This window comes from Zea mays, chromosome 6 (assembly GCF_902167145.1).
Source record: "Zea mays cultivar B73 chromosome 6, Zm-B73-REFERENCE-NAM-5.0, whole genome shotgun sequence".
Taxonomy (NCBI): Eukaryota; Viridiplantae; Streptophyta; class Magnoliopsida; order Poales; family Poaceae; genus Zea; species Zea mays.
Genome location: NC_050101.1, coordinates 166,089,286 through 166,111,028, shown reverse-complemented (window position 1 = coordinate 166,111,028; position 21,743 = coordinate 166,089,286). Strand labels below are relative to the sequence as shown.

Genomic DNA, 21,743 nt, shown 5'->3' with positions numbered 1-21,743 from the left:
ATAATAGAATTAACATCTTCAAAATGAATACATACCATCTGCATAAGAACCTAGTGTGAAGTTGAGAAGCTCATATGGACCAAATACATCTGAAAGGGTAATTTCCCAGGCAGCAAGTACATGTCTGAGTTGCACAATCTCAGATATACTGAATAGACTTGAATTACTTGGAAATAACTTCATGTGCATATTTAGCCTTGGACCAACCTCCCATATGTAGCGTTCAATACTTAACTGATACCGAAACAGTTGCAATAAAGAGGTTAAGTTGATCTCAAAGTCATCTTCATAGGGACGAAAATCTGTGATTCCTGGACTCTTCAGACGAAGTCCGACTCCAAGTGGCACCGCACAAAAGCAAGTTAGTGGTGATGATGGATTGTACTCATAATTTTTATCCGCAGGACAAGGTTGACAACTAGAGCCATGTTCATTTTGCGATGTTTGCATGTTTACTGACATGGGTTGGCACAGGTTGGTTATCAGAGATCCATTCGTACCCCCACACACAGGGTTTCCATATAGCCTGCCAAAAATGACAGCGGTGGTGATAACTATCCATTGCATGAAAAGGTTGCTCAAAAGGGAATTGGAAAAAATTTATTTGCCACTGAGAAAAGTGCAATCTTATAGTTATGATTTTCACACATGCATAATGATTCAAGTATAGGATATGAAGACCTGTCGTCAAATACTTAAAACATAGTCTCACTGTTACATAGATACAAAGCTTGGTCTCAAAGGGAAAAAGGAGGTCTGTACAGCTCTAGGACAGAATATACATATCAATTAATACTGCATCCATTAAAGAAAGGTGCATAATCGCAATTCAATATGCACAGGGACTATATATATTATTGATGTGGAGGTGAATATTGAAATGCATAGCATAAATGTATGAGAACATACATTACAGTGGTATTTGGGGGAGGATCAAATGTGTCCGGAATTGTCTTGAGAGAATTGTTTTGGAAGTCTCTGTGTTATTATGAAAATATTATTACATATGTACAGTTATTAGATCTGAAAAGAGTTACTTCTGCAGAAAAAATTCATACAGAATAAGGCTTCTATTTCCAGTAAGCTCGATGCCATTCCAGATTGTCGAGGGAACAGAACCATTTAGATAATTATCCTCAAGTGACCTGCAAAATAAAGTTTAAGTGATTTAAGAACGAAAAATAATAAAAATATATGACAGCTTGTAAAGCTTTACATATGTATTCTTATTTTCAAATAATTTTTTATAAGCTAACTGATACGACTCGCGATTTATACTGATCTAGATAAAATGATTACAAATTTGAATCCAGTTATAAGGAGATTACAAACAGAAGTATTTGTAATCTCTTCACTAGATATTACGTAAACAAAGTTCACATATTTGCAGTGAAAATAAACAGAACCATATGCAAAAGAAATCATATCCATGTTCAATGCAAAAGGCCGTTGAAGACTGTTTACCAAGTTACACTTACAATATCTGAAGCTTGGGGAGCCCTGAGAAGTTCTGTGGGATAGTTCCATTGAGCATGTTGTGCGACAAATCACTGCCACATAACTAGAATGAGATCGATGATTAACGAAAATAGACAAACGTTATCTTAATTACATACATTGTAGTGATATTGGAAGCGAGCTTATTAGTTGGTATAGATCCTGTCAACTGGTTCCAGCTAATATCCCTGAAACATGAATCTGAGAGTTATTAAGACATAAGACATGTCCTGAACTGTGTGAACTGAAAAGTTGGGTGCCTATTGAAAAGGGATAAAACCACACTAATCTTTTTTTCGAAAAGAGCGCAGGAGAACTGTGCACCCATATATTAAAGTAGAGGGGATAGGGGGGGGGTTAGAAAGGACCCAGATACAACACACTCCTTATGGAGGCCAGAAGCAGGCATTCACAAAACTATCCATAAAGATCAAAACTAAAAAACCACAGCCCTAGGAGCTAGGAAGCTTGGCCGGCCAAGAAGGAAAGACCTTTGGCACCAGCCATCTGCCATTTCTCCCTTTCCTCACCAGCAGCCTGAAGGAGGAAGGAGATACAAGGGGTCCTGCCATCAAACACCACCGCTTGCTGAGGGGATAAGAGAATCCAATCCTATGATTCTAGATCATCTAGGCCCCTAAGGCAATAAGAGAATCCAATCCTTTCTTTTCCAGACTGAGGACCTGAGCCGGAGATCTCTCCCACCAGCCAAAAAAGGAAGTCTCCGCTTGCTGAGGGGATAAGCTGTGCAGCCCAAACTTTCTCAAGAGGTTGTACCAAAACACTCTTGAAAACCACACTAATCTTAATATTTTTTAAAAAAATTTAAACTGTTCGAAGAGCCAAGTTCATAGCAACAATCGATAGTCATAATGCTAAAATACATTAATTGGGAACTAAAACTGAGATGTACTCACAAATAGCCAAGTTGAGGTATGCTACTCAAATCTGGAATATCTCCTTGCAAGCTGCAATTTCTAAGACTCCTGGTAATACAAGAAATATTCTCCTCAGGTCTTTTAATTCTGAGTAAGTTTAGGCTATGGAAGCTGGATGTTGGAACCATGGATGGTTGCAATTACATTTTGAGTAGAGGCTAAACTAATTTTTTATATGATGTATGATTAACAAAAGATATTCACATCTTTTAATTTTCATATAATAAAGGAGAAAGGATAAAAAAACAAAAGAATAATAGAAAAAATCCATTCTTACAGCTTTAGTAGTGTGGATATGTTGTTATATGTAGTAGGGATGGAACTTCCACTGAAGTTATTGTTATCAGCCTGACTAGTAGAAACAGAATGATATGAATGTCAGAAATAGTTATACGTTTATATGATAAGCAATTTTATTCTGATTTCAGTGGGATAAATACAAACCCATCGCAAGAAAATTTAGGTACGTACAATATTTTCATGGCAGGCGCTTCAGCAAATTCTGGAGGGAGAGGTCCAGATAGGTTGTTATTGTCAACAAGCCTGCAAGGTTGCATCAAAGTATGAGAATGAAGAGTAATTTAATATTTCATTTTTTTTATTTGCAGAAGAAGAAAATCGGGAAACAAGTAGAGTTCCACATACAGGTGAAGAAGAAGAGGCAATGTGGAAAGTTCAGACGGGATGGCCCCACTTAACGAATTATTGTTCATATGACTAAAATGAATAGGATGGTTGAGGTTAGAAATAAGTACAGATGAAACTGAAAAACAGAGAGACAAATAGACAATGGAAATAAACAATTCTTACAGACGTTTCACACTTCTTAAATTGGAAAATGATTTAGGTATGGGGCCGGACAATTGGTTTTGGTCAACCTGTAATCTGTTTAAACTTTGAAGGTTACCGATCTCATAAGGTAAAATACCAGAGAGTTGATTGCCATTCAAAAGTCTGCAAAAGGCATGAAAATAACTATATCAATGTTATTTAACACAGATATTGTGGAGAAATGTTCATAAATTAGAACTGGTAATGTTGAACTGATGTTGTTGTGTGCATTATGAGGTTGAGACATGCTGAATAATTTAATGAGGTAAGAAAAATAATAGAAAAAGAAAACTTACATAAGTTTGAGCGTAGTGATGTTGCCTATTTCCTTTGGGATGCTACCAGTTAAGTTGTTCCACATAAAATCCCTTCAAGAAACACATCATTTAGTTGAATAGCTTAAGAATCAAGAATAAATGTTGCCTCAAAGAAAAGGAATCAAGAACAAAATTCTGCTCAAAACAATGAAATAAGGAATCAAAATTGTGCTCGAAAACTTGCTAGCAAAGCACCATGATTTTATGCACGTATTGAAAAGATAGTGAATGGAAATTAGAAAAGTTTAAATTTACAAAATGCAGGAGAACTAAAAAAAGAGAGGAAGTTTGAATTTTAGAGTAATACTTACAGTGTTTTCAGATGAGATAAAAGGCTGACCTCTGGTGCCAGAGTTCCTGAGAGATTCCTCTTAAATAACTGCCTGTATAGAGATAAAAAAATGGTATTAGGAACAGCTATGGGAATAAACCATTCATTAACTTACACAGAAACGACTTAGGGCTTGTTTGTTTTGATGCTAAACCATGTGGATTGGGTGGGATTAAGTCGTTTTAAATGCATAACAAGTCAAAATACGTCTCAATCCCACCCAATCCACTCCAATTCACATGGAATTAAAATAACCAAACAAGGCCTTAATGAGTTACTGGGTTGTTATATTCCATATCGTGCTGATGTAATAAAATAAACAAACTTTACAAAACCAATAATATTTCAAGCAAAACAAATGCCTTAGAAAAGAAGCCAGAGAGCAATGGTGCTAGGATTTGTAAACTTAGTCTGATACAACTCACAGGACTGATGTTTCATGTTTTTATGATTGGACAATTGTCAACCAAGGCAGTTCATGTTACAGTTGGATTTATGTGTAAATGCAGGAAAAAAATTCCCTTGCGGAGTCGGATGAAGTTGGCATTTGACCGTAAAAACTACCTTTGATAATAATAGTGACTGTTGATTTTTATTCAACAAGAGCAACATGGTAACCAAGACAAATGGATAGAAAAAAACAAAATATGATGAACAAATAAAATAGAAGTGCTGATCGTACAATTCTGTCACATGAAGAAATGTATCATCATTCACTTTGTGGCAGAAGACTCCTGTCCAATTTGACCTGCACGGATCTCCCCTATTCCAATTCATAAGGTTTTGCATAGGATCAACTAATCGTCCCTTGATAGCCCTGAGCCCATTGACTACATTATGGGAATAAACCATTCATTAACTTGCAGAGTTTCAAACGTTCTCACAAATTAACATATGGCAGATAGAAATTACCCTCGGAAGGGTCAGTAGTCTGCCCCAATGCAACATCCGAGCAGGGGAGCAACACAAGTAGTGTAACTGCACAGAGGACGTCTGCAAACTTAGCCATCCCTCCTAGAAAATTAGCAAATTGTCATATCCCAACAGCGCAAATATCCAAAACATCATTTGCTATATATATATCCAAGAAAAGAGAATCGCCTGACCCTATATAAAAACAATGATTAGTAGTAACATCATTCTTCATGTCGTGGATTTGTACGATCAGGGAAAGAAATATTTATCTTGACATGCTTATTTTTCAATGGAGCGGGGAAATAGTGGCCAGATATGCAAATATGATATAGTCACATGCAGTAGTGCACCTACCATGTTCTAACAACCTGTCTGGCCCAACAGTCTGTTCAAAATAAATATATAACTGGCCGGGGAGGAGAAGCATGTATAGCTTACAGCGATGAAACCGAACCCCTTTTTGGTTGAGCATATATATTGCCCAGCGTCACTGCTAATTATTTCAACTACACTGACGATAACACTTTCCTACTTTTGGAATCACGACATGCCAACTAAACCAGCACAGGCAGCAGATACTCATTCCGTGTTCTGCCTTTCCATTCTATATCTATCATTCTCATTCCCCCTCCCCGCAAAGCTCATTCTCATTCCCCCGTACAGCCGACGCCTAGCTAAAATTTAAAAAATACACATAGCCCCAAGGGCATTCGAAGCCACGACCTCTCAAGCAAATGATAGCAGTAGCTACCACTACACCACATGTGTGTTTATGTCTACATCTATAACAGAAAACACATCTACTGCATCTCTCCCCAAGCTCAACTGCTACCCTTGCACAATGCGTAGTAGTAAATAAGTATTACCGAGATTCTTGAATTATATTTTTGGATGGAGGGAATAGTATTTAAAGAAGAGCCTTGCATGCAATTTCTTTTGTTTGAATAATGTTTTCAACTTAAATTCCTTTTTTGCATGCGTGACATTTATTCTTTGTAATATTTTTTCCATGGATCTGACTTATGAGTCATTTTTATAAACCAACGCCAAACATGAATCCATGTTTCTTACTTAAACCCCGAACAAACACCATTAGCAGGAGACACTCGCGTTGGGGTCGCTCATCGACGACAAGAAGAAACTTGGCGACTGCCAGTTCGACCTCTAGAAACAGTCCTACGTGGCCGCATGTGCCGCTATGTACGACAAGCTCCGGCGCAGCAGCCGCTTGGACGCGGTGCAGAGCGGCTGCTCCGCGCTGTCCATCGTCAAGCAGGGGGACCTCATAGTCGTCGCCAACGTCGGCGACTCTCGGGTTGTTCTGGGCACCGCATTCGACGACGATGCCATCACGTCGTCCAGCTCATCGTCCACCTGAAGCCCAACCTGCCACGTAAGTCGCTACTGACTGGCCATGAATTCTTGTGCGCTGAGACGATGGCCATTGCTGACGTTGTATGAGTGTCCTCGAACACGATGTATCTAGAGGAGTAGCGCATTCGGTGGTGCAACAACCAGGGGTACTACTGAAAGGGAATTAGGCTTACACCTAATCCCTAATTAATTTTGGTGGTTGAATTGCCAACACAAATATTTGGACTAACTAGTTTGCTCTAGTGTATAAGCTATACAGGTGCCAAAGGTTCACACTTAGCCAATAAAAAGACCAAGTATTGGGTTCAACAAAAGAGCAAAGGGACAACCGAAGGCACCTCTGGTCTGGCGCACCGGACTGTCCGGTGTGCCACCGGATATGTCCGGTGCACCAGAGGACTCCAACTCAAACTCGTCACCTTCGAGAAATTCCAGAGGCAACTCCGCTATAATTCACCGGACTGTCCGGTGTACACCGGACATGTCCGGTGCTCCAAGGAAGAGCGGCCTCTAGAACTCGCCAGCCTCGGGAATTCATTTCAGCTGCTCCGCTATAATTCACCGGACTGTCCGGTGTACACCGGACTGTCCGGTGTAACAGCGGGGCAACGACTACTTCTGGCGCCAACGGCTACCTGTGGCGCATTTAATGCGCGCCAGCGCGCGCAGAGGTCAGGCACGCCCATGCTGGTGCACCGGACACCCTACAGTACATGTCCGGTGCGCCACCGGACATCTAGGCGGGCCCAGAAGTCAGAGCTCCAACGGTCGGAACCCAACGGCTTTGGTGACGTGGCTGTCGCACCAGACTGTCCGGTGTGCACCGGACTGTCCGGTGCACCATACGACAGACAGCCTCCACCAAACGGCTAGTTTGGTGGTTGGGGCTATAAATACCCCCAACCACCCCACATTCAAGTCATCCAAGTTTTCCACTTCTCAACTACTTACAAGAGCTCTAGCATTCAATTCTAGACACACCAAAGTGATCAAATCCTCTCCACACTCCACACAACGCCCTAGTGACTAGTGAGAGAGATTTGCTTGTGTTCTTTCGAGCTCTTGCGCTTGGATTGCTTTCTTCCTTCTTGATTCTTTCTTGCGATCAAACTCACTTGTAATTGAGGCAAGAGACACCAATCTTGTGGTGGTCCTTGTAGGAACTTTGTGTTCCAAGTGATTGAGAAGAGAAAGCTCACTCGGTCCGAGGGACCGTTTGAGAGAGGGTAAGGGTTGAAAGAGACCCGGCCTTTGTGGCCTCCTCAACGGGGAGTAGGTTTGAAAGAACCGAACCTCGGTAAAACAAATCCGCGTGTCTCACTTCATTATTCGCTTGCGATTTGTTTTGCACTCTCTCTCGCGGACTCTATTATATTTCTAACGCTAACCCGGCTTGTAGTTGTGTTTATATTTGTAAATTTCAGTTTCGCCCTATTCACCCCCCCTCTAGGCGACTTTCAATTGGTATCAGAGCCCGGTACTTCATTAGAGCCTAACCGCTCGAAGTGATGTCGGGAGATCACACCAAGAGGGAGATGGAGACCGGCGACAAGCCCACTACGAGCCACGGGAGCACTTCATCGGAAGAGTCCCGCACCAAGAGGAAGGAGAAGAAAAAGGACTCCTCCAAACGGAAGGAGAAAAGATCTTCTTCTTCTCACCACAAAGAGAAGAAGGAAAAATCTTCTTTCCACAAGTCGCATCGGAAAGGCGACAAGCACAAGAGGATGAGAAAAGTGGTCTACTACGAGACCGATACTTCATCAACATCAACCTCCGACTCCGATGCGCCGTCCGTAACTTCTAAGCACCAAGAGCGCAAGAAGTTTAGTAAGATTCCCTTACACTATCCTCGTACATCTTGACCTACTCCATTACTTTCCGTTCCATTAGGCAAACCGCCAACCTTTGATGGCGAAGATTATGCTAGGTGGAGTGATTTAATGAAATTTCATCTAACCTCACTCCACAAAAGTATATGGAATGTTGTTGAGTTTGGAGCACAGGTACCATCCGTAGGGGATGAAGACTATGATACGGACGAAGTGGCCCAAATCGAGCACTTCAACTCTCAAGCTACAACCATACTCCTCGCCTCTCCAAGCAAGGAGGAATACAACAAGGTGCAAGGGTTGAAGAATGCAAAGGAGATTTGAGACCTTCTCAAGACCGCGCACAAGGGTGATGAACTCACCAAGATCACCAAGCGGGAAACGATCGAGGGGGAGCTCGGTCGTTTTCGTCTTCGCCAAGGGGAGGAGCCACAAGATATGTACAACCGGCTCAAAACCTTGGTGAACCAAGTGCGCAACCTCGGGAGCAAGAAGTGGGACGACCACGAGGTGGTTAAGGTTATTCTAAGATCTCTCATTTTCCTTAACCCCACTCAAGTTCAATTAATTCGTGGTAATCCTAGATACACACTAATGACTCCCGAGGAAGTAATCGGGAATTTTGTGAGCTTTGAATGTATGATTAAAGGCTCAAAGAAGATCAACGAGCTTGATGAACCCTCCACGTCCGAAACACAACCGGTGGCATTTAAGGCGACGGAGGAGAAGAAGGAGGAGTCTACACCGAGTAGACAACCAATTGATGCCTCCAAGCTCGACAATGAGGAGATGGCTTTAATCATCAAAAGCTTTCGCCAAATCCTCAAGCAACGGAAGGGGAAGGAATACAAATCCCGTTCCAAGAAGGTTTGCTACAAGTGTGGTAAGCTGTCATGGACCTTCGGTCCATGGGGATAGCTGTCTTCTCCGGCGAGGTTATACCCCTCTGCCGCAGGCTTGGTTCTAGGGTAGCAGCCCTAGGCGCTTGAGAGGGTCATTGCAAGGGAGAGAGATTGGTTTGATAATGATCTTGCTTGATTTATTCCCTGCTGCCATGCGGCTTATAAATAGCCCTATGGCTAACCAACTTCTCCTACAAACTCTCAACTAACTCCTACTTTCTTGGACTTATCTGCTGCTAACCAACTCTCCACAATTCTCTCATCTCAATCTTATTCTCTAGGCTTATCCCAGCTCATCTCAATCTTATTCTCTAGCCTTATCCCAGCCTGGCTGTTGCCTCTCGCTCCCTATGATGCCCATGACATCTCCCCCTCCCTTGAGGACCAGCTCGTCCTCGAGCTGCCATAGACTTACCTGACACGACTTAAGGTTAAGCCTTTTACATCTCGACTTACCTTTATTATTTAAGATGAAAATACAAAATAATTGTGGAACTAAAATATAAATTTGAACTGCAGCTATGTCCTCCTGTCCTCCTGGATCCCAAGGAAAGAGCTGAACTGCGGACTTCACGTTGGATGAAAGGTGAAGTAGGAACCAGCCTGTTCTTATGTTGGGTCTGTCCAGCACCAAGGTAGTTGCCCGAATGAAGGAGATGACCCTCTTTGGCCGTGCAGGGGGCTGCATACCCAGATCTCGACTTCTGCAGGGGTTTCAAAAAGTATAGACGAGACCTGGTGGTTGGGCGCGCAGGCTGCGAGTTGGTGCAGCGATGAGCTGATCAGCAAGTGCAGCTTCCGCACCGCCCGCCTAACAAGGAAGCCGCGCACTGCGGCTTGCAGGCGCACCACAGCCTGCTCATGTGATGACGGCCATGGGGTGGCCCTGGAGGCCACAGCAAGGTGCTTCTCCCCACGAAGGGATTGTACCTGGCGGCGTGCCAGGAACCCTCGCGCTGCCGCCTGAAGTCGCACCGCTGCTTGGAGTTCCTTCTCTGTCTTCTCCTTGTAGCGATGGAACATCACAACGAACTGATCCCACTTCTCTGCGAGACAGCCAAAACTCTCTTCGAGCCGAGTGAATGCATCTGGAGTTGGAGAGGGCGGGTGGGAGGGCGTTGCGGCGGCTGATGGCGCGGCGGTTGGTGGTGGTGAGGGATGGGCGGCTGGTGGTGGTGAGGATAACCTGGTTCTGATACCAGGTGTCATGGACCGGTCCATGGGGATAGTTGTCTTCTCCGGCGAGGTTATACCCCTCTGCCGCAGGCTTGGTTCTAGGGTAGCAGCCCTAGGCGCTTGAGAGGGTCATTGCAAGGGAGAGAGATTGGTTTGATAATGATCTTGCTTGATTTATTTCCTGCTGCCATGCGGCTTATAAATAGCCCTATGGCTAACTAACTTCTCCTACAAACTCTCAACTAACTCCTACTTTCTTGGACTTATCTGCTGCTAACCAACTCTCCACAATTCTCTCATCTCAATCTTATTCTCTAGCCTTATCCCAGCTCATCTCAATCTTATTCTCTAGCCTTATCCCAGCCTGGCTGTTGCCTCTCGCTCCCTATGATGCCCATGACATAAGCCCGGTCATTTTATTGCTAAATGTCCATTATCAAGTGACAGTGACAGGGATAACGACAAGAAGGAAAAGAGGAGAGAAAAGAAGAGATACTACAAGAAGAAGGGCGGCGATGTCCATGTTTGTCGGGAGTGGGACTCGGACGAGAGCTCCACCGACTCCTCCTCCGACGAGGACGCCGCTAACATCGCCGTCACCAAGGGACTCCTCTTCCCAAACGTCGGCCACAAGTGCCTCATGGCAAAAGACGTCAAAAAGAAGAAGGTTAAATCTAAATCCTCCACTAAATATGAATCTTCTAGTGATGAAAATGCTAGTGATGAGGAGGATAACTTGCGTACCCTTTTTGCCAACCTTAACATGGAACAAAAGGAAAAATTAAATGAATTGATTAGTGCTATTCATGAAAAGGATGACCTTTTGGATTCCCAAGAGGACTTCCTAATTAAGGAAAACAAGAAACATGTTAAGGTTAAAAATGCTTATGCTCTAGAAATAGAAAAATGTCAAAAACTATCTAGTGAGCTAAGCACTTGCCATGACACTATTGCCAACCTTAGAAATGAAAATGCTAAATTAATTGCTAAGGTTGATTCTCATGTTTGTACTATTTCAACTTCCAATCCTAGAGATGATAATGTTGATTTACTTGCTAGGATTGATGAGTTGAATGTCTCTATTGCTAGCCTTAGAAATGAGAATGAGAAATTGATTGCTAAGGCTAAAGAATTAGATGTTTGCAATGTTACAATTTCCAATATTAGAGACAACAATGACATTTTGCGTGCTAAGATTGTTGAACTTAATTCTTGCAAACCCTCTACATCTACTATTGAGCATGTGTCTATTTGTGATAGATGTAGAGATATTGATATTGATGCTATTCATGATCATATGGCTTTAATTAAACAACAAAATGATCATATAGCGGTTTTAGATGCTAAAATTGCCGAGCATAACTTAGAAAATGAAAAGCTTAAATTTGCTAGAAGTATGCTCTATAATGGGAGACGCCCTGGCATCAAGGATGACATTGGCTTCCAAAGGGGAGACAATGTCAAACTTAATGCCCCTCCTAAAAATTTGTCTAACTTTGTTAAGGGCAAGGCTCCCATGCCTCAGGATAACGAAGGATACATTTTGTACCCTGCCGGCTATCCCGAGAGCAAAATTAGGAGAACTCATTCTAGGAAGTCTCACTCTGGCCCTAACCATGCTTTTATGTATAAGGGTGAGACATCTAGTTCTAGGCAACCAACCCGTGCTAAGTTGCCTAAAAGGAAAACTCCTAATGCATCAAATGATCATGACATTTCATTCAAAACTTTTGATGCATCCTATGTGCTTACTAACAAATCCGGCAAGGTAGTTGCCAAGTTTGTTGGGGGCAAACACAAGGGTTCCAAGACTTGTGTTTGGGTACCCAAAGTTCTTGTTTCTAATGCCAAAGGACCCAAAACCGTTTGGGTACCTAAAGTCAAGAACTAAAATTGTTTTGTAGGTTTATGCATCCGGGGGCTCAAGTTGGATACTCGACAGCGGGTGCACAAACCACATGACAGGGGAGAAGAAGATGTTCTCCTCATATGAGAAAAACCAAGATCCCCAACGAGCTATCACATTCGGGGATGGAAATCAAGGTTTGGTCAAAGGATTGGATAAAATTGCTATATCACCTGACCATACTATTTCCAATGTTTTTCTTGTAGATTCTTTAGATTACAATTTGCTTTCTGTATCTCAATTATGTCAAATGGGCTACAACTGTCTCTTTACTGATGTAGGTGTCACTGTCTTTAGAAGAAGTGATGATTCAATAGCATTTAAGGGTGTGTTAGAAGGTCAGCTATACTTGGTAGATTTTGATAGAGCTGAACTCGACACATGCTTAATTGCTAAGACTAACATGGGTTGGCTTTGGCATCGCCGACTAGCCCACGTTGGGATGAAGAATCTTCATAAGCTTCTAAAGGGAGAGCACATTTTAGGACTAACAAATGTTCATTTTGAGAAAGACAAGATTTGTAGCGCATGCCAAGCAGGAAAGCAAGTTGGATCCCATCATCCACACAAGAACATCATGACGACCGACAGGCCACTTGAGCTACTCCACATGGATCTATTCGGCCCGATTACTTACATAAGCATCGGCGGGAGTAAGTATTGTCTTGTAATAGTGGATGATTATTCTCGCTTCACTTGGGTGTTCTTTTTGCAGGAAAAATCGCATACCCAAGAAACCTTAAAGGGATTCTTGAGACGAGCTCAAAATGAGTTCGGCTTAAGGATCAAGAAAATTAGAAGCGACAATGGGACGGAGTTCAAGAACTCACAAATTGAAGGCTTTCTTGAGGAAGAGGGCATCAAGCATGAGTTCTCTTCTCCCTACACCCCACAACAAAATGGTGTAGTGGAGAGGAAGAATCGAACTCTATTGGACATGGCAAGAACCATGCTTGATGAGTACAAGACACCGGATCGGTTTTGGGCCGAGGCAGTCAACACCGCCTGCTACGCCATCAACCGGTTATATCTACACCGAATCCTCAAGAAGACATCCTATGAACTCCTAACCGGTAAAAAGCCCAATATTTCATATTTTAGAGTTTTTGGTAGCAAATGCTTTATTCTTGTTAAAAGAGGTAGAAAATCTAAATTTGCTCCTAAAACTGTAGAAGGCTTTTTACTAGGATATGATTCAAACACAAGGGCATATAGAGTCTTTAACAAGTCCTCAGGACTAGTTGAAGTTTCTTGTGACGTTGTGTTTGATGAGACTAACGGCTCTCAAGTAGAGCAAGTTGATCTTGATGAGATAGGTGAAGAACAGGCTCCATGCATCGCGCTAAGGAACATGTCCATTGGGGATGTGTGTCCTAAGGAATCCGAAGAGCCTCCAAATGCACAAGATCAACCATCCTCCTCCACGCAAGCATCTCCGCCAACCCAAGATGAGGACGAGGCTCAAATTGATGAAGGAGAAGATCAAAGAGATGAGCCCCCTCAAGATGACGGCAACAATCAAGGGGGAGATGCAAATGATCAAGACAAGGAGGATGAACAACCAAGGCCGCCACACCCAAGAGTCCACCAAGCAATACAACGAGATCACCCCGTCGACACAATCCTCGGTGACATTCATAAGGGGGTAACCACTAGATCTCGTGTTGCACATTTTTGTGAACATTACTCTTTTGTTTCCTCTATTGACCCACACAGGGTAGAGGAAGCACTTCAAGATTCGGATTGGGTGATGGCGATGCAAGAGGAGCTCAACAACTTCACTAGGAATGAGGTATGACATTTAGTTCCACGTCCTAACCAAAATGTTGTAGGAACCAAGTGGGTCTTCCGCAACAAGCAAGACGAGCATGGTGTGGTGACTAGGAACAAAGCTCGACTTGTGGCCAAGGGATACTCCCAAGTCGAAGGTTTGGATTTCGGTGAAACCTATGCACCCGTAGCTAGGCTTGAGTCAATTCGCATATTATTAGCCTATGCTACTTACCATGGCTTCAAGCTTTACCAAATGGACGTGAAGAGTGCCTTCCTCAACGGACCAATCAAGGAGGAGGTCTATGTTGAGCAACCTCCCGGCTTTGAAGATAGTGAGTATCCTAACCATGTCTATAGGCTCTCTAAGGCGCTTTATGGGCTCAAGCAAGCCCCAAGAGCATGGTATGAATGCCTTAGAGACTTCCTTATTGCAAATGGCTTCAAAGTCGGCAAGGCCGATCCTACTTTATTCACTAAAACTCTTGACAATGATTTGTTTGTATGCCAAATTTATGTTGATGATATTATATTTGGGTCTACTAACGAATCTACATGTGAAGAATTTAGTAGGATCATGACACAAAAAATCGAGATGTCTATGATGGGGGAGTTGAAGTATTTTCTAGGATTCCAAGTCAAGCAACTCTAAGAGGGCACCTTCATTTGTCAAACAAAGTATACTCAAGACATTCTAACCAAGTTTGGAATGAAGGATGCCAAGCCCATCAAGACACCCATGGGAACTAATGGGCATCTCGACCTCGACACGGGAGGTAAATCCGTCGATCAAAAGGTATACCGGTCGATGATTGGTTCATTGCTTTATTTATGTGCATCTCGACCGGACATTATGCTTTCCGTTTGCATGTGTGCAAGATTCCAATCCGACCCTAAGGAATCCCACCTTACGACCGTAAAACGAATCTTGAGATATTTGGCTTATACTCCTAAGTTTGGGCTTTGGTACCCTAGGGGATCCACATTTGATTTGATTGGTTATTCGGATGCCGATTGGGCGGGGTGTAAGATCAATAGAAAGAGCACATCGGGGACTTGCCAGTTCTTGGGAAGATCCTTGGTGTCTTGGGCTTCAAAGAAGCAAAATTCGTTAGCTCTTTCTACCGCCGAAGCCGAGTATATTGCTGCAGGCCACTGTTGCGCGCAATTGCTATGGATGAGGCAAACCCTGCGGGACTACGGTTACAAACTAACCAAAGTTCCTCTTCTATGTGATAATGAGAGTGCAATCCGCATGGCGGATAATCCCGTTGAGCATAGCCGCACTAAACACATAGCCATTCGGTATCATTTTCTTAGGGATCACCAACAAAAGGGGGATATCGAGATTTCATACATTAACACTAAAGATCAATTAGCCGATATCTGTCGGCGTCTCGAGACCGGGGGGTCCCTCAGGCCGACGAGTGAGTGTGCCGCGTGCCCCAGCCCAGATGGGTCGAGCGCGTGGGCGAGCGCGAAGGGGGGAAGCGAGGTGGCCGAAGACGGGCGTGAGAGAGGTGGAAATCCCGCGGCCTTCGTGTTCGTCCCGCGCCCAGGTCGGGTGCGCTTGCAGTAGGGGGTTACAAGCGTCCACGCGGGTGAGGGAAGCGAGCGGCCCCAAGAGAGCGCCTGTCCCATCCTCGTCCCTGCGCGGCCAACCTTCTCTAAGAAGGCCCTGGTCCTTCCTTTTATAGTCGTAAGGAGAGGATCCAGGTGTACAATGGGGGTGTAGCAGAGTGCTACGTGTCTAGCGGGGGGAGAGCTAGAGCCCTAAGTACATGCCAATGTGGCAGCCGGAGAGATCTTGGCACCCTGCTGGTGTGGTGTCGTGGCTGTCGGAGGAGCAACGGAGCCTGGCGGAGGGACAGCTGTCGGAGCGGTTGGGTCCTTGCTGACGTCCCCCTGCTTCCGTAAGGGAGCTGAGAGCCGCCGTCGTCACTGGGCTAGCGGGGCGCCATCATTGCCTATCTGGCGGAGCTAGCCAGATGGGACACCGGTCTTGTTCTCTGCGGCCCGAGTCGGCTCGGGGTAGGGTGATGATGGCGCTTACTGTTGATGTGGCAGGCCTGTGCCCTAGGTCGGGCGACGTGGAGGCTCCTCCGAAGCCGGGGTCGAGTCTGTCTTCCATGGCCGAGGCTGAGCCTGAGCTCCTGGGTCGGGCGAGGCGGAGGTTGTTCGGCAGAGGCCAGGGCGGAGTCCGAGCCCTGGGGTCGGGCGAAGCGGAGTTCGTCGTCTTCTGGGGCTGAGCCCGAGTCCGAGCCCTGGGTCGGGCGGAGCGGAGTTCGCCGTCTTCCGGGGCCTTAGCCCGAGTCCGAGCCCTGGGTCGGGCGGAGCGGAGTTCGCCGTCTTCCGGGGCCTTAGCCCGAGTCCGAGCCCTGGGTCGGGCGGAGCGGAGTTCGCCGTCTTCCGGGGCCTTAGCCCGAGTCCGAGCCCTGGGTCGGGCGGAGCGGAGTTCGCCGTCTTCCGGGGCTTAGCCCGAGTCCGAGCCCTGGGTCGGGCGGAGCGGAGTTTCCTATGGCGCCTTTGGCAAGGCCTGACTGCCTGTCAGTCTCACTCTGTCAAGTGGCACTGCAGTCGGAGTGGCGCAGGCGGCGCTGTCCTCCTGTCAGACCGGTCAGTGGAGCGGCGAAGTGACGGCGGTCACTTCGGCTCTGCCGGAGGGCGCGTGTCAGGATAAAGGTGTCAGGCCACCTTTGCGTTAAATGCTCCTGCGACTCGGTCGGTCGGCGCGGCGATTTAGTCAGGGTTGCTTCTTAGCGAAGGCAAGGCCTCGGGCGAGCCGGAGATGTGTCCACCGTTAAAAGGGGGGGCCTCGGGCGAGACGGAAACCCCTCGGGGTCGGCTGCCCTTGCCCGAGGCTAGGCTCGGGCGAGGCGTGATCGAGTCGCTCGTATGGACTGATCCCTGACTTAATCGCACCCATCAGGCCTTTGTAGCTTTATGCTGATGGGGGTTACCAGCTGAGAATTAGGCGTCTTGAGGGTACCCCTAATTATGGTCCCCGACAGTAGCCCCCGAGCCTCGAAGGGAGTGTTAACACTCGCTTGGAGGCTTTCGTCGCACTTTTTTTGCAAGGGGACCAGCCTTTCTCGGTTGCATTTTGTTCCGGTGGGTGCGCGCGAGCGCACCCGCCGGGTGTAGCCCCCAAGGCCTCGGAGGAGTGGTTTCACTCCTTCGAGGTCTTAATGCCTTGCGTAATGCTTCGGCTGGTCTGGTCGTTCCCTCATGCGAACTGGCCGTAGCCCGGGTGCACGGTCGGGGCCCAAGTTCTCGGGCTGGTATGTTGACGCTGTCAACGGTTCGGCCGGAGCCGGGTTTGCGAGAGCAGCCCCCGAGCCTCCACACAGGGCGAGAGGGCGATCAGGGACAGACTCGGCTTTTTTACATACGCCCCTACGTCGCCTTTCCGCAAGGAGGAGGGGGGAGAGCGCCATGTTACCCTCGATGGGCACCGAACATGGTGTCTCCGGTGAGCTGCAAGCGGGTAATCCGAGTGGACGTCCGTGCCCCGTTCGTTGGGGGTCGGCTAGGGGCTCAGAGGCACGCCCAAAAGTACCTGCGGGTGATCTGCCGGACCCGGTCCCCTGGCGACGGGGTCCGAGGGCTCGATGCCTCCCTCCGATGGGATTCCGTTACAAGATCGCTCCCGCTGGTCTCGGAAATGTCCTAGGGTACCTCGGGAGCGCAGCCCGAGCCTTGGTTATGTATCGAACGTACCCCTGGTCATCCCTCGCTCGGCGTCTGAGGCGACTGTGAACCCTTCGGGGGCCAGCCTTCGAACCCCTGATCAGTAATGGGCGCGGACCCGAGTAGCCTGAGGCGGCCGTGGAACCCTTCGGGGGGCCGGCCTTCGAACCTCTGACCAGTAGTGGGTGTAGGGCCCACGCGATCTGAGGCGGCTGTTGAACCCTTCGGGGGGCCAGCCTTCGAACCTCTGATCAGTAAGGAGGCTCGGAGCCTGGTTCCTTCACGGGGAAGGATCCCTTTCGGGGTATCCCCCTTTCCCGGTCCCTGTCGCAAGAGATAGAGAAAAGAGGAAAAAGGGAAAAGGATACGAAACCGAATGACGCGGCGTACCTTTTTTGGCGCGGTTGTTTTGGCGAAGCGTCACCTGCTGCTCCTGCCAGAAGCGTCGCCTGTCCAGCCGCGGAGTTAATGCGACGGGGTGAGTAGTTGGCGGGGCGGCCGTTTGCGCGCGCGAGCCGTTCGAGGAACGGATCACGGGCGCGTTGTCTTCACGCCATGAGAGGGGGTTCTCTTGCTGCCCTCGGATGGGACGTGAGCTCGGCTGACGACGTGACCGCTGCTCCCGCGCGCCTGCCACCGTCATTACTGCCGGCCCACTTTTGGTCGCGTTGGCCGCTGCGTCAGGCTGGCGCTGCTGGGTCGCGCGCTGGGGTCGCCTCGAGTCGCGGTATTGGTTCCGCAATCGAGGAGGCGCGGTGGTGGCACAGGCGGTACAGTTGCTTGCATGCAGCATCCGGCGCGCCGGTTGCGCGACGCGTGGGCCTGGGCCTCCATGCTGGCGTGTCGGGAGTCGGAGAAGTGCGTCCACTTGGCGCGGTTGCATGCCGCCTGCATGGCTGCCCGCCTCTTTCGCCCGTTGGTCTGGGCAAAAGTGGAGGGTCACTTGTAACCGCTGGGCGGTTGCGTGCACCACGCGCGGCGGTTTGGCTTCTTCTGCTCGGAGCCGGTCTGCATGACATGCGGGACCCAGCCCCCGCGCCGCAGGGGAGGGCTTTGGAGCGTGTTGGAGAAGACCCAACCCGTGACGGTTGGGGGCGCAAGCAGGGAGAGTTGCCTTTAAAAGGAGGGCGACCCCTTTCGTAAGGCGACCATGTCTTCTCGCTCCCTTATGCGCCGCGCCTTTCCACCTTCCAAGCCCCCGGATGGGGGGAACCCGCCGTCTTTTCGCCTCATCGTTGGAGGAACGCAACTCCGTGGGAGTTGGTACCTTTCAGCCATCGTTCGGCTTCAAGGATTTTCATCATGCAGCCCGGCTGCACCCCTCCACCGGCGGTCACCCAAGATGGTGACCTCCAGCTTGATGGTGGGGGAAAGCGAGCCGGGCTGCGGCCTCTGCCCCTCCCTCAGCCTCAAGGATTTTCATCACTAGTGCTGGGGAGGGGAGTGTGCCGAGTTGGGGTCGGCCCCTGCATGGGCGGTGGCCCGCTCCTTCCCTCAATGATCAGGGGGAAGGGCGGGAGCCGTCCGTGGTGATGACAGCTGCACCGTGCCCGGCTCGCTGAGCCGAGCGACTTCGGAGCCGCTCCCGGTGCCGCCTCCCGCCACGGCAGCTGGAAGAGGTTCCGCCGCCGACGAGTTTGCCGACGCCACCCGCGGACCGACCTCCAACTCTACGGCCTTCTGCCCGTCCTTGCCTCTCGAGTTTTGGGCATGGGCGGGGGCCTCCTGGCAGCAGCATCCGCCCTGAGGTCATCGCTGCTGCTGTTCAGCCCCCCGGGACAGAAGTCTTCATCGTCGCCGCTGCTGGGGCGGGCGACGACAAGCCGTTCGTCGGTCTTCTGTTGCTCCACAGGCCTCTCCCCCGTCGAGTGGGGTTGTTCGTACCTGCGGAGGGGGGAACCGGAGTTCCGTTTGTAACGGCACTTCGAATGCCGGTGTTTTTTGTTCATTACGGCTTTCGGGGCCTGAACATGTATGTAACGTCGGCACGGAGCCGTGTTTTTTCCTCATTTTTGAGCGCTAAGACTCGTCTGTTGATTATCTGAATCGCTTCACCAAGCATGAGTCGCCCCGTGTCAAGGTGACGAGTGAGGTATCCGTATCCCGGAGGCGTAGGAGTCCCTCGGCTCGGTCGGCCTTGCTGTCCGAGGCTCCTCTAGCTTAGTTAAAGAAACCCCTCGGTCGCTCTTCGACGAGCCGAGGCCAGGGGTAGCGGTATCAGTATGAACAGAGGCGGAGTCGGCTCGAGAATGAAACCTGGTTGGCCGGAGCCTAGCCGGGTTGTCCGTTAGCAGGACCGATGTCGGAGTTGATCAGCCGAGGCCTCGGACCGGGCTGGCGCCCTTGGAAGATGGTTGGCCGAGGCCCCAGGGGTAACCGGCCGAGCCGCCTGCTCGGGCCGGATTCCCGGAGAAGTCCCTGGCAGCGATTGCCCGGGCGTGGTGATGACGTCGTCCTTCGGAGCGGAGAACCTCGGACCGCGTCGCCGTCCGCGGCTAGGTCGGGCCTCGCCGAAGGTGTCATCGATACCAAGGGTGTTGCTGCCCCCTTCCAGCGTCAAGACCCGAGCCTGCAGGATCAGATTGTCTTGTAGCGTGTGCCTTGTGCGGCCGCCGAGGCCAGAACACACACCTCGCTGCGTTGTAAAGCTGCGTCTCTTTTCCTCTTGTTTCGAGTATCTGGACTTTTTGTCGGTAACAGGGATGTTTGTGCGAGTGAGAGTTGCTTCTCGCGGAAGGTGATGAGTGAGGTATCCGTATCCCGGAGGCGTGGGAGTCCCTCGGCTCGGTCGGCCTTGCCGCTTACGCGTACTTTCACCCGTCCGTGAGGCCCTGTCACCGACTCGGTCGAGAAGGCTCGAAGGATCGCTTCGGCAGAAGGGCTTCCGAACGTAAAGACTTGTTCGATCCGCGGAGCCACTTTATCCGAACGCGAGTTACTTATCGCAGAAGGTGATGAGTGAGGTATCCGTATCCCGGAGGCGTAGGAGTCCCTCGGCTCGGTCAGCCTTGGCTGCTTACGTGTACTCCGTCGTTTCCAGGACCCACTTTTCGAAGTAGTCAAAAAGCACGAAAGATATTCTGGTAAAAGAGATCTTTTTTTCGAGGAAAATTTTGACGCAGAGGGGGTTTCCCCCCTTTTAGCCCCCGCGGGAGGGTCGGGCTTTGCCGAGGCGAGGCCGACCCTTCCTTGTTGACTAAACTTTGCGTGGGTGCGAGGTATATGAACAACTTGGAAACATCTTAAGGGTAGAAGCGACGTAGCTGTTGGATGTTCCAAGCGTTGCCGTAGACCTCGCCTTGACTGTTGGCCAGCTTGTACGTTCCGGGCTTCAGAACTTTGGCGATGACGAATGGCCCTTCCCAGGGGGGCGCGAGCTTGTGCCTCCCTCGGGCGTCTTGCCGCAGCCGATGTACCAGGTCGCCCACCTGGAGGTCCCAGGGTCGGACCCCTCGGGCGTGGTAGCGCCGCAGGGACTGCTGATACCGCGCCGAGTGTAGTAAGGCCCTGTCCCGAGCCTCCTCCAGCTGGTCCAGCGAGTCTTCTCGGCTAGCTTGGTTGCTTTGATCGTCGTAGGCCCTCGTCCTCGGGGAGCCGTATTCCAGGTCAGTGGGCAAGACGGCCTCGACCCCGTAGACCAGGAAAAACGGCGTGAAACCCGTGGCTCGGCTCGGCGTTGTCCTCAGGCTCCAGACCACCGAGGGGAGTTCCTTCATCCATCGCTTGCCGAACTTGTTGAGGTCGTTGTAAATCCGAGGCTTGAGCCCTTGTAGAATCATGCCGTTGGCACGCTCTACTTGCCCATTCGACATGGGATGAGCCACGGCGGCCCAGTCCACCCGGATGTGGTGATCCTCGCAAAAATCCAAGAATTTTCTGCCGGTGAACTGGGTGCCGTTGTCGGTGATGATGGAGTTTGGGACCCCGAAGCGATGGATGATGTTGGTGAAGAACGCCACCGCCTGCTCGGACCTGACGCTGTTCAGGGGTCGGACCTCGATCCACTTGGAGAATTTGTCGATGGCGACCAGCAGGTGCGTGTAGCCCCCGGGCGCCTTCTGCAAAGGGCCGACGAGGTCCAGACCCCACACAACGAAGGGCCAAGTGATGGGTATCGTCTGCAGAGCCTGAGCGGGCAGGTGGGTCTGCTTCGCATAGAATTGACACCCTTCGCAGGTGCGGACAATTCTAGTAGCGTCGGCCACCGCCGTTGGCCAGTAGAAGCCTTGCCGGAAAGCATTCCCGACGAGGGCTCGGGGCGCTG

General features: G+C 49.0%; 1 protein-coding gene across 8 annotated transcripts in view; it reads right to left on the bottom strand.

The window, feature by feature from the left end:
• Nucleotides 1-21,743, bottom strand: part of LOC118472267 (probable LRR receptor-like serine/threonine-protein kinase At1g06840) — a 35,648-nt gene that overhangs the window by 3,278 nt on the left and 10,627 nt on the right. For 5 of the 8 annotated variants that reach the window (XM_035960222.1, XM_035960221.1, XM_035960219.1 and 2 more), the window contains 14 exons: nucleotides 4,827-4,928; nucleotides 4,597-4,744; nucleotides 3,895-3,966; nucleotides 3,563-3,634; nucleotides 3,246-3,389; nucleotides 3,081-3,152; nucleotides 2,907-2,978; nucleotides 2,713-2,787; nucleotides 2,415-2,483; nucleotides 1,617-1,685; nucleotides 1,479-1,550; nucleotides 1,059-1,145; nucleotides 910-978; nucleotides 36-526 (listed from right to left, as the gene is read on the bottom strand). In XM_035960222.1, the coding sequence (XP_035816115.1) occupies nucleotides 36-526; nucleotides 910-978; nucleotides 1,059-1,145; nucleotides 1,479-1,550; nucleotides 1,617-1,685; nucleotides 2,415-2,483; nucleotides 2,713-2,787; nucleotides 2,907-2,978; nucleotides 3,081-3,152; nucleotides 3,246-3,389; nucleotides 3,563-3,634; nucleotides 3,895-3,966; nucleotides 4,597-4,744; nucleotides 4,827-4,923 (1,609 nt within the window). In that variant the 5' untranslated portion in view covers nucleotides 4,924-4,928. Of the gene's footprint in view, nucleotides 1-35; nucleotides 527-909; nucleotides 979-1,058; nucleotides 1,146-1,478; nucleotides 1,551-1,616; nucleotides 1,686-2,414; nucleotides 2,484-2,712; nucleotides 2,788-2,906; nucleotides 2,979-3,080; nucleotides 3,153-3,245; nucleotides 3,390-3,562; nucleotides 3,635-3,894; nucleotides 3,967-4,596; nucleotides 4,745-4,826; nucleotides 4,929-5,183; nucleotides 5,272-21,743 lie in introns of those variants that run through there. The other 3 variants (XM_035960217.1, XM_035960218.1, XM_035960224.1) reach the window with 3 other exon arrangements.